At 57.0% G+C, this 10,811-nt stretch overlaps 3 protein-coding genes across 3 annotated transcripts; 2 read left to right on the forward strand and 1 right to left on the reverse strand.

Annotated features, from left to right (window-relative positions):
- Nucleotides 1–1,139: 1,139 nt before the first annotated feature.
- Nucleotides 1,140–1,879, forward strand: MONBRDRAFT_10543 (uncharacterized protein; the record flags this gene model as incomplete). The annotated part of the gene is made up of 2 exons (XM_001748261.1): nucleotides 1,140–1,439; nucleotides 1,610–1,879. 2 exons carry the CDS (start codon nucleotides 1,140–1,142, stop codon nucleotides 1,877–1,879), a joined length of 570 nt encoding a protein of 189 aa, XP_001748313.1.
- Nucleotides 1,880–2,498: 619 nt separating this feature from the next.
- On the reverse strand, nucleotides 2,499–6,913 carry MONBRDRAFT_10544 (uncharacterized protein; the record flags this gene model as incomplete). Its single annotated transcript, XM_001748333.1, has 6 exons — nucleotides 2,499–2,708; nucleotides 2,866–5,255; nucleotides 5,381–5,438; nucleotides 5,587–6,015; nucleotides 6,199–6,255; nucleotides 6,500–6,913. The coding sequence occupies 6 exons, from the start codon at nucleotides 6,911–6,913 to the stop codon at nucleotides 2,499–2,501; spliced, it is 3,558 nt and encodes a 1,185-aa protein (XP_001748385.1).
- Nucleotides 6,914–7,362: 449 nt separating this feature from the next.
- On the forward strand, nucleotides 7,363–9,675 carry MONBRDRAFT_27860 (uncharacterized protein; the record flags this gene model as incomplete). Its single annotated transcript, XM_001748262.1, has 8 exons — nucleotides 7,363–7,446; nucleotides 7,649–7,662; nucleotides 7,787–7,848; nucleotides 8,099–8,434; nucleotides 8,532–8,615; nucleotides 8,780–8,929; nucleotides 9,083–9,166; nucleotides 9,287–9,675. 8 exons carry the CDS (start codon nucleotides 7,363–7,365, stop codon nucleotides 9,673–9,675), a joined length of 1,203 nt encoding a protein of 400 aa, XP_001748314.1.
- Between the last annotated feature and the right edge of the window lie 1,136 nt (nucleotides 9,676–10,811).

Raw genomic sequence — 10,811 nt, forward strand, 5'->3', positions numbered from 1 at the left:
GCAGGATGTTTGATTACACTTTGGTGTCGGTCAGGGTCCAAGGACATCTGATTCAGCAGTGCAGGACGGCTCTGTAGAAGCCAAATGCTCGGTGGGACTCACAGCCTGCCGTGGTATGCAGGTCTGAGAGGGGAGGGGGTACACGGCTTCCGAGGTAACCGAAGCGAGGGCACGAGGAGCAAAGGGCAAAGCTTTTGGGCACGACCTGCCCGAGATCCACAAACAGAGGGAGGCAGGAAACTATCAGGTGGGCTTGTGCTACGACAACTGAAGTATCGATGTGGGGGCGGAGGTGGTTGCACGCACGCGCTGTGTCGATCTCAATTAACCAAGGCTTCTTCCAAGGCAGACAGAGCAAGCAGCGATCAAGGGCTTTTGGGTGTGCAGGGAAGTGGAGAGGCAGGTGGAGGGAGGTGGGGGCGTTGTACATGTAGTCGCAAGCTGCAAATGGTGTTGGATGTATAGTGTGGAATGTCCAAGAGGCGACGCGAGCCACTCGCGCGGACACGCGAGCGAGCAGGTCATCTAGCCGTGCGCCTTGCAAAGCGCACACTTCAAGGCAGGATAAGAAGGGCACCGGTCAAGGTTTGTGTCCGCGCTTGGTGTGCAACGCGCGGAGGGTATTAAGCGCTGAAAAGGAGCGCTGGCGCGCTCGGCACGATTGAGCGGTCATGATATGGCTCCGCTAGCTCGATACCTCAAATACCAAGCACGGTCTTAAGAGAGAGAGAGACAGACAGAGACACAGTCACAGACAGAGACACAGTCACAGACAGAGACACAGTCACAGACAGAGACAGAGACAGAGACAGAGACAGAGACAGAGACAGAGACAGAGCAAAAGAGTTCAAGCAAGCAAGCAAGCAAATTACGTCTTCTCTATTGGTGGGGTGCAGCCTTGGAAGCCGACATAGGGGTTGAGCAGCTGTTGGGGCATCTTAAGCGCACGACTGGGCAAGAGTCCGATCCCAGTGTTCGGTTGTGTCATTTTTGTCGTGCAGGCCCATTCTCGAGCCTTGGGCTGCCTTTTGCTCTCCGTCTCTCTCGCTTTCTCTCTCCTCTCTCTCTGAAGCAGGTCCCATACGAGATTGACGCCTGCACACACGCACCGAGACACGCACGCAAGCGTCACCGCCGCCATGCTCAAGTCAATTGGTCGCTCCCTGCGAAGCAAGAAAAAGGATCGCCCTGAGCTCAAGATCCCGGCCTCGGCAGAAGTGGATGATGAGCTCGTCATTGAGACCAAGGATCGCTCGCTGACCGGCAAGCACACCGAGCTCGGCTACTCGGGCACTGCCCTCGGAGGATGTGCCTCGGCCTGGACCCGGGGGTTTTCCATGGAGCCCAAGGCTCAGCAACACATCTCCAATGTCGCAAAAGCCAAGCTCCCTCCGAGGGCCAAGAGCACCGACTCTTTGGATTTGGACACAGCGCTCTTTGTACGTCTGAACCCGTGTGCCGTGACCGTGGCTACCTGTGCCCGCAGCGTTCCTGGGGAGGAAAGAGAAGAGGGGCAACCATTTGCATGAGTGAATATCCTGGCCGCCACCCTCATGAACCTCCTCACGCCGTATGATCACACCTTTTTGTCTCGTCTTTATGTTTATAGAACGATGATGATGTCGATGCGGGCGCAGATTCCGACTCTGATTCAGGCCCAGTCTCGCAGCGACGCGAAAGTGCTTTTGTCACCGAAGAAGCCGTCTCTCAAGCACACAACCGCGTGCTGGCTGACATCCGAGCGCGACGGACGGAAGAAGGTCTGCCAGAAGAAGAAGAAGAAGATCAAGGCGAAGCCGCACGGCCCACCATGGACCAGCGCCATGCGCACTCAGCCGTCATGACAGAGCTCAAACTTGCTGCCCCCCGTGACGAGTAGCCCCCGCCATCCCTGGTTGTGCAATGGGCGACTCGACACTGCGCACAGCTGAATAACAGCACATCTGCTCGCGACCCCGAGTCCCGAGCGCGCACCCTGGCATCCCACCACCTGCGACTCCTCCAGCCTGGCCACCCCCGCGCATCTTGTGACTGCCATTGTCTTGTCTTGAGTTTTCTTCATATTCTTCATCTTGTGCCGAAAGGGCGCAGGCTCCGCCTTGTATCAACCGGTCAATCCCAGCGTTGTTTCACTTTACCCCTTAATTAATGCCCTGTTTGATCTCGCTGGCTCGAATGTGCTTCCGCACAAGCACCTTCTCTCCCGCTCGACTGATTCTGTTATCATACACAGTCAATGGGCAACCTCTTCTTCGACTCGTGAAAGACATGGTCATGCGTTGTGTCTCGTGATCAGCTGTTCAAAGTAAATGAATGTTGGATTGATAGGGTGATTTAAAAAAAAAAAAAGGCAAAGCACACACAAGACCCTGGACAAATCGATCAAAGACAACACAGGCGAGGTAGGCGTTGCGCACCACCATGGGTCGCTGCAACGTCCTTTCAAAGTTTTCTTCATCTACACGAGGGAATGGTTGGAGGGTTGCTTGCTAAATCAATCAACCGGAGCGAGAATCGTTTTCAGCAAAAAGGCACAGTCCATGAGATGGCGTTTGTGCGACCATCCCGCCGGGTTCATCCAAAGGAGAAAACGCGTACCTGAGTGCATTGAGGCGCTGCGCATCGCTTATTACATCGTTGCGATTGATCACCGTCAAGGTCACCGATCGCACACCACCAACGTCTTGCCCGGGGTCAGTCAAGAGGCCCTGCGCATTAAGCCACAAACAACGGTCAACAAGCACATCAAGAATCAGACGCTTAAATATCGCAATGACTCATAACTGCAGACTACAGAGGCGCGGCCACAAAGGCTGGCAGACATGTGCGGCCATTCAGGTTGTTACATTTTCAATCAAAACTCACCGTAATGTCCACCACAGACTTCATGGCGCATGGTCTCTTGTTAATCTCCAAGATCATGTCGCCAGCCCTAAGCTGTGCCCGCGCAGCGGGGGAGCCAGGGATCACCATGTCAATCTGCACAGGACGGCCCGCCCCAAGGCTCAGACCCAGTTGATCGCCAACCGCAAGGCTGATCGTGCAGACCCGCGCTGGCGTCCAGCTCGATATGTCGCGGGTATCCATGTGTTCCACGTAGCTGGAGGGGAAAAAGCCAACTTGCCCGTGCAGGTTCATGCCGTTGGCCCAACCGTCGTCGCGCTCAACCAGGAAATACAGCATCTCCCGCTCCGTCAGAGCCAGGTCATCGGGTTGCATCGGGGAGTAGGGATACAGAGCCCGGCACATGGGAAGCAACAAGGCTTCTGGCATAGGCTGTGGTGGTGCCAAAGCTGGGGCGGGAGCTCGGGCCGCAGGTGGCGGCGGAGGCACGGCTGGACGAAGCGACGGCTTGGCTGCCGTCGGTGGGGGCGGGGCTGGCTTGGGTGACTTTGGGGCGACTGCCGGCACTGCAGCCGAGGCTGTCGTCGGCGGGGCTGGAGCTGCCTTGGTGGTGGCAGCAGGCGCTGGCGCCAACGTGGGTGTAGGCTGTGAAGCCAAAGTAGGCATTGGAGCGGGAGGTGGCGCCGCTGCTACGGGCTTCATGGCCTGCTGACGGGCCCGAAGCTGGTCCATCAGTGAGTTGCCGGTAGGTATGGGCGCTGCCGGTGTCGGTGCCGCCGGTGCTGGTGCTGGTGCGGCAGAGACGGGTGTGCTCGCGTCGCCCGAAGAAACAACCGAGCCGGTGGGCACGATGGTCGAAATCACGGGCTTGGGAGAGTGGTTCAATGCCTTAGAGCGCTTGCGGAGCTGGGCGGCCAAGCTGTTGGGCGCAGGCTCCTCCTCTTCCTCCTCTTCTGAGCTTGGCTCCACCTCGGCCTCCATCGCCACTTCGGGAGAGGGCCCTGAAGGCGACGGCGTGACAGGAGCGCTGGCAAAGCCATTTGGGGGTGGAGGAATTGCAAAGGTAGCCATGGGATCCACGTGGTCATCTATGCCACCTGGCGACAACGAATGCACTTCTGCGGCGGCAGAAGACGTGACAGTTTGACTGACTCGGTGGTGACTTTGCATCTCTTGTAGCGATGGTGCGGGTGCAGGTGGCGGCGGTGGTGGGGCAGCTGCACTCCCGGCCATGGCCAAAGGCGAGGGCGCAGCAGGAACGGGATGTGTAGCGGCCTGCATCATGGCTGCCATGTGACCGGGCTCGGGAGCCATGTTGAGGTTGCTTTGGGACACACTTTTGGGAAAGGTCATGGGTGGTGGCGGTGGGAGCTCATCATCCTCCTGTACACTGTCGTCCAGAAGAATGCCGTCCGGCATGCCCCTTCCAAGCTGCACCTCTTGGGTCTGGCGGCGACGACGGAAGAGGCCCAGGGACTTGCGGGGTTTGGGCGTGCTTTCAGCTTCAGACGCACCGCCCCATTGCGATAGGTTGTCGCCGCCTTCACCCACGGTGCGGGCAAAATTATCGGCGGCTTGTTGAGCTTGTCGGCGGGCCGCTAGAAGCGAGTCAGATGAATCGCCTGCCACCTGGCGCCGCCGGCGTTCAGCTTCCCGCTCCTGTGCCTCGGTAATGTCAATGACAGCCGTGGTCGCGACGGACTGGCTGTCACTTGCAGAGTCATCTTGGAAGCCATCCACGCCCGTTTCGGTGATGTAGTCAATCTTGGCCTTGATCTGGGCTTGCTGCCGACCAATCACCTCTATTTCCGAGTATATCTTTTCCATCTTTTGCCGCATCGTACGAGCCTGGTTCTCACCCTTGTCCAGCACGGCCCCGGCCTTGGTGTAGTGGTAGTACAGACTCAAGAGGGATTCGATTTGCTCCTCCTTCGTGGCCAACTCGGCGCGTTTGTTATCCACCGTGTGTTGCAGAAGATTGCGCAGCTGACCCAAGGTCAGTTTGGTGGCCTGAGTATCAACGCGAATGACACGCTCCTCGTCGCCCGGCACCAGGTTGACCTCAAAGAGCTGGCGGCCAGGAAATTCGCGACGGCAGCGGTGCAAAAAGGTTCTTCGCTCAAACTCGGCCGAGAGAAGGTCGGCACGATGCTGTTGCTCAATCTTCAGATCGAGCGCCTGTTCGGCGGGCTGAGCCAAGATGTTGCAGCATGACTTGATAAAGGTCTGCAGCCACTCAAGTGTCTTTGTGGCCAAAGTGTCCGCCACCTCTGGAAATTGCTCATCCCGAAAGACGCGATAGGCCTCGTTGGCCGCGGCTAGCTCGAGCAGGTACTCGTACCGGGCCAACTTCGCCTTGCTCTCCAGCGAGCGCAGTTTACTGGCTTCTTTGTCCGCCACCTTTTTCTTGGCTATGCACGCACACCATGGCCCCCCGACCCGATAAAACCCGAGAGAACGAGACAGACATGATATTAGAAAGGCGAGGTATCTGAAGTTTTCACCCTGAAATGATGGGGTCAGCCGAGGACCCTACCTTTTTTTTTGCAGAGGGTTTGATACTCCTTGATGCTTGCCTCGTAAGTTTTGCGGGCCTGGAGTAGAGTCGACAGGACGCGACAGGACAGAGAAGGGCAAGTGGGGGCAAGGCCGGGCGGGACACGTGGCGTCCAGAGCCATTAGTACAGGCAACAGCAGGGATCGGAGGGAGCTCTGATGCTGAGTCTAGTCGGCGGAACGTACGGTCAAGACGGCTTCGTCCATGCAGTAGAGCTCTTCTTGCAGAGCGGTTAGAACCCGAAAGCCTGTTTTGAAGAGCTGGCGCTTTTCCTCAATGCGCTTCTCCATATTGGTATTGATGAGTGTGGAGAGTTCTTCGGCCGCGATTGCAATCATCTCGGCGTCTGTGGCGTGGGCCTTGAGCGTTTCGCGATACAGATCCTCCAGGAGGCTGTCGTAGTGAGTAGGGGTGAGGGTGAGGAAGACGAAAAGAAAGCTGATGGAACGCATTCGACAGACAGAGAGCATGAAGACGCACATGTTCTCGTGGTCTTTTTGATACAGTGAATCGTGCCACTTGCGCTTGGCAAATTGCTGCGTATCGATGTCGTTTGGGTTCAACCAGCCGTACGAATGTAAAAGGAGGACGAGGACAATCAAGAGAGAACAAGGCTATCAAGGGGGTTATGACAACGAACCTGGTTTACCAGCTTTTTGATGCCTTGGGCGTGCATCTGGTCGAGGGTGGATTTTTGACGCAGAAAGTCCTGTCGCATGCACCAACCACTCATAAGCTTGGACCCGTCGCTACATGAACAGCCAAGCCCGACGTGGTGAGAAGGTATCTGTACGCACTTGCAGATCCTCAAGGATGGTCACTTCATGACGGTGGGTGTCCTCGATGCGCTTCATCTATGCGAGGCATCGGACAAGTCAAGGCAGGTTTGAGGCAAGAACGAGCGCCCCTACTGTACAGGCGTTGGCGGGTCAAAGGAGAATGTGCTGACTTGTTCCTGCAGGAGCGTCGCGTTGGTTGAAGTTGCCTTGGCTGGCTTGGAGGCAGCTCCGGCACGCTCCTACACGGATAAGAAGATTGAAAGAGGTCGGTGAGGGCTGTGCCCGTTACTAAAAATCGGCAACAGAATTGAGCACTGACCATATTGATCAAGGTAAACTCCATGCGAAGCTCCATGGGCAGGCCGCTGGCTTGCTGCTTGGAATATTCCGTAAGAAGGGCGGTGCTCTGATGCTCCAGCATGTTGGAGTACAGCATCTGATTGATCCGTCCCAGAGAAGGACAGGAAGGAGCTTGTGTGAGTGCAAACGGGCGAATGGCCCGGCCTGTACTCTTGCATGGGCCGGAGACAAAGCGGGCAAAGCCGAAACAAACCTGAAGGCCCTGCGAGCAAGGCACAGACATGGTCGGCCCCTCAACTGTCGACGGCTGACTGGCCAAGGAGCCTGGACCAGAGTTGCCTGAGATGCCACTCATTTTTCGCAGCGGAAGGGAAGACATGGACAGATGGCTGCCGTGGCGGCCCAAAGCCGACACGGCGGCATCGCCGTTCATTGTGCGGACAGCGGCGGCAGCAGCAGCAACACACAAGGCCGAGCGTCAGCCGGCGCACGGGTAGGAAGGCGGTCTTGTCTAGCAGGGAGGCTGTTGTCTAATTCAAGGGAGAAGGCGCAATTTGGTATCCGGCATCCACGGACAACCATCAAGCACAAGTGAGCTGTCAAAGCAGGCAAGGCAATCATTGGTAGCCGCGTATTATACGGGGTGCTTGCGCGAGAAACACAAGGCCCACCGGCCAACGCACATGAAGAAGCGAGAAAAGCAGGGCAGAACGATCGAGGGGCCCAAATCAAGTGCCGTCAGGACGGTGGGACCTCCATCAACCAGCAACACTGACTAGGGCGCGGTACACACACAGGTAAAGACAGAGCACGCCAAGGAGAGGCAGGATGAAAGAGCAAGAAGGCATACCAGCACGAGCAAAAGCAACACCAAGGGTACACATGAGAGAGGTCAAGGCGAAAGGCAAGTCACCAAAAGCCGATCCAACCAGCGAGGAGCTTAAGAACCTTGTCTCTCTGGTTCTCGTCCGGAACGGCGCGACGCGGACAGTTTGCATGCCCGCAGGCATTTTCAGTTTTCGATTTTCCCAAAGCTAAACTTTTCAATTATGGAGAGGTAGTATTGGGTGCTTAATTATAGAGGGGTAGTGTTGAGTTTGAATAATTTTGACGGTTAACGACACACACACACACACACACACACACACACACACACACACACACACAGCGCGCGCTCAATCGGTTTGATGGCGACGGCGGCAGCAGCAGCAGCCGAGGCCACGGCAGCAGCTGGCTGGACACTGCACCCATATGTCAGCTCGAATGATGAGCTCAAGACTCGCCTTTGGTAAGACACTGATTCAAGTTTACCCGCCCCCTCGAACGTCTCAATGCTCACCGAGTGTTTGCTGACCTCGCTGAGCTCAGGTACGTCGTGCCATCCGACGCTGGGCAACATGCGCGCAGCGTCGGGCCGCGCTTGGGCAACTCGGTCGTGCTTGACCCGCGTGGCCCCGGTCGCCTTTTGTTTGCCGGCGGTGCAACACCGGATGGGATGTTTGACGACGTCGTGGGCCTTCGCCTCGGTGAGCTGGATCACGCACATGCGGCCCCTGACCTTGAGGAAGCACGCTCATGCGCGCGCCTTTGCCGTGGGTCTGTCCAATTGACTCTTCAGACACGCTAGCCTGGGAGGCCGTTCGCCCCAATGATCCCAATCCGACCGTCGGGCGCTACGACCACGCAAGCTACTATGACACCGCTTTGCAGGAGCTTGTCGTCTTGTTGGGCGCGGGCGTGGACCAGGCACTGGCCGATCTGCGCTACTACGACCGCTGTAAGTCGTTGGACGAGCCCTGGCCTCTTGCACGCATCCGTCCACGTGTTCTCAAGAGCCCTTTCTTTCCCGTCCTCACGTTACTGGGTGACCTCTGCGAAGCCAAGCGGACCTGGACTTTGCTCAAAGCCACGGGCACAAGCCCATCCCCTCGTACCTGCCACAGCTGGGCCGAAGGTGAGACGGCCTCAACCTCACCATCCTGAGTGACCAGGCCAGAGCTGTGCTTTTCCACTCTTCTCATGGACGTGGTTTTGGGCATGTGATGCCGCAGATGACGCCAACCTGTATGTGTTTTGTGGTGGCGAGAGTGGCACCACGCCTTGTGCCGATCAGAAACTGTACCGATTCAGCAAAGGTACGACCGAGCTCCACCCAGGGCCAAAAAAAGAAAAAAAGAAAAAAAAAAAAAAAGCAACAATGTATTGTCTGATTTCATCGGCAGCAGGTTGCTGGCAAGCGGCCAGATCCTTGACATTGTGCGCTCTCATCACCCCGTGTGCATCACCACAATGAACTCAGCTGATCGCATATGGTCACTGTGCACCAGCGAGCACAGTCCCGCGGCTCGCCAAGCACATGCCATGGCCTTGTCGCAAGACGTCATCTATGTTCATGGGGGCATGATGGGCCAGGAGTGGCTGGACGACTTTTGGTGCTATCGGGACGGAGGTTTGTGACCGCACCCCGCTAGGGCCGGCCGGCAAGTTGTGCGCTCCCCAAGGGCTTACGCCGTCCCACGTACGAGCTTAGCTTGGGACCGTGTTGAGGAAACGAGGCCTGCGCCCTGTGCCCGCAGTGGTCATTGCCTCCACGCGCTGGCAGATGGTCGCCTGGTGCTCTTTGGTGGGCTGGCCATGACCGTGTCTGGGCCTGAGGCCCTGGATGATCTCTGGCTCTACGACCCCGGTCAGTATTTTAGCAATTGTTCTCCGCTTGGGGGATCCGGGAGACCCCTCTCGCGCAAACGGTCATCATAGCGCTGTAGCTTGACTGACAAAGCGCCTCGTGACCGATTGTCCCGTGCAGCCACTAACAAATGGCAGGAAGTTGAGTTTGAAAACGCTCCCGTAGCGGCTCGTTTTGACTTTGCCTCGCTGATGGTCGATCATCGATGCTGGTACCACCCTGGTGCAACGGACGCGCCGCAAAGCAACCCGACAGCGAGCCGTGATACCCAGCCGGTGGGTCTGCAGGACGTGACGGAGCAGTTTGGCGCTGTTGTTGAGGGCGCAGCTACAACAGCGCCCCCTCAACCAGAAGATTCCCAGCCTGACAATTCGCCAGCCCCCAGCCCTTCCTCTCCTGATACTCCTGCGGTGCCCCTCCCCTCCCACCATGATACGCTTGTGCTGTACGGCGGCATGGACATGCAAGGCAATGTCCATAGCGACTGCGTCGTTATCCGCCTGGCCTGACTCTATCAAGAGTCCATGATGGCTTCAATTTATTTCTCCGCCTTCGCGCCTCGAATATGTGTTTGCTCTTTTGGTCAGCGTCAGCCACAGCCACATCAGCCCCGCACAACCCCGCACAACCTCGCACATTAGCAGCTTTGACGACCCCCCTGTCTGCCACCAACCTCGCGGGCAAGCACTCGATCGACTCTCGCCGTCAGAACGACACAAATCAGAGCTCAGCTGAAAAACAAGCTTCAATAACTCTGACAAACGCGTATTAATCGCAACAGATACATTTTACTGTTTAACATCAAATCTACAACAACTACAACATCATCAACATCAAGTTTTGCTCTGCTTCCTCTTCTTCTTCTCTTCCGACGCCCGCCCCGGCTCCTCGGCCCAGATCTCGATGAGATTTGGCAGCCAGAAGGCGAACAAGTTGATCATCAGATTCCCTAGCTGCCTGTAAACTGGGTGGCATCGCAAAGGCGGTCCGCGCTTGTTCAGAAGAGGACAGCGTCAAGACACGTTTTTGGAGCCCGTTGGCAAGCACCGGTTGATGCTTGCATGACTTGCTTTGTGTGTTGTTGCTGTGACGTTGGCACGGGCCAGGCGTCTTTTATCAGCACCGCGCAACTGCTTTTTCAAGATCAAAGCGTGTCGCTTGTGTTGAAGGGATACTCAACTTGGCCGGCGCCATGGCGCAGCTCGGTGCGCACCTGGAAATGCTTGACCCCATGGTATGCCTGGCACGCCCCCCCGCCCCCTTGAGTTACTCGTCAAGGCCTTGTGTTGATGTTTCGCCCCCCACACCTCCCCCCACACCTGGTTCAAACTCACGGCTGCTCGCTTGCTCCCAATGTCTTGGTGGCTGATTGTAGGTGGGAAACTCTAATATGCAACCTGTCTCGTGGGTCTTGACGCTTGGCCTCATTTGCAGCTTCGGCCTGGCTGCCGTCATGGGAGCCAATGATGTAGGTGGCACGCCCTCCTCCGCCCCTTCAGTAAAAACCCCTCCAACTCCAACTCACAGTACATTCGTATTGCCCACACGGTGTCTGAATCCATCCCTCTCCCTTTCTCTCCAGATTAGCAACTCATTTGGTACCTCAGTGGGTGCCGGGGTACTGACGATCCGGGCGGCCGTCATC

This window comes from Monosiga brevicollis, genomic scaffold (assembly GCF_000002865.3).
Source record: "Monosiga brevicollis MX1 MONBRscaffold_22 genomic scaffold, whole genome shotgun sequence".
NCBI lineage: Eukaryota > Choanoflagellata > Craspedida > Salpingoecidae > Monosiga > Monosiga brevicollis.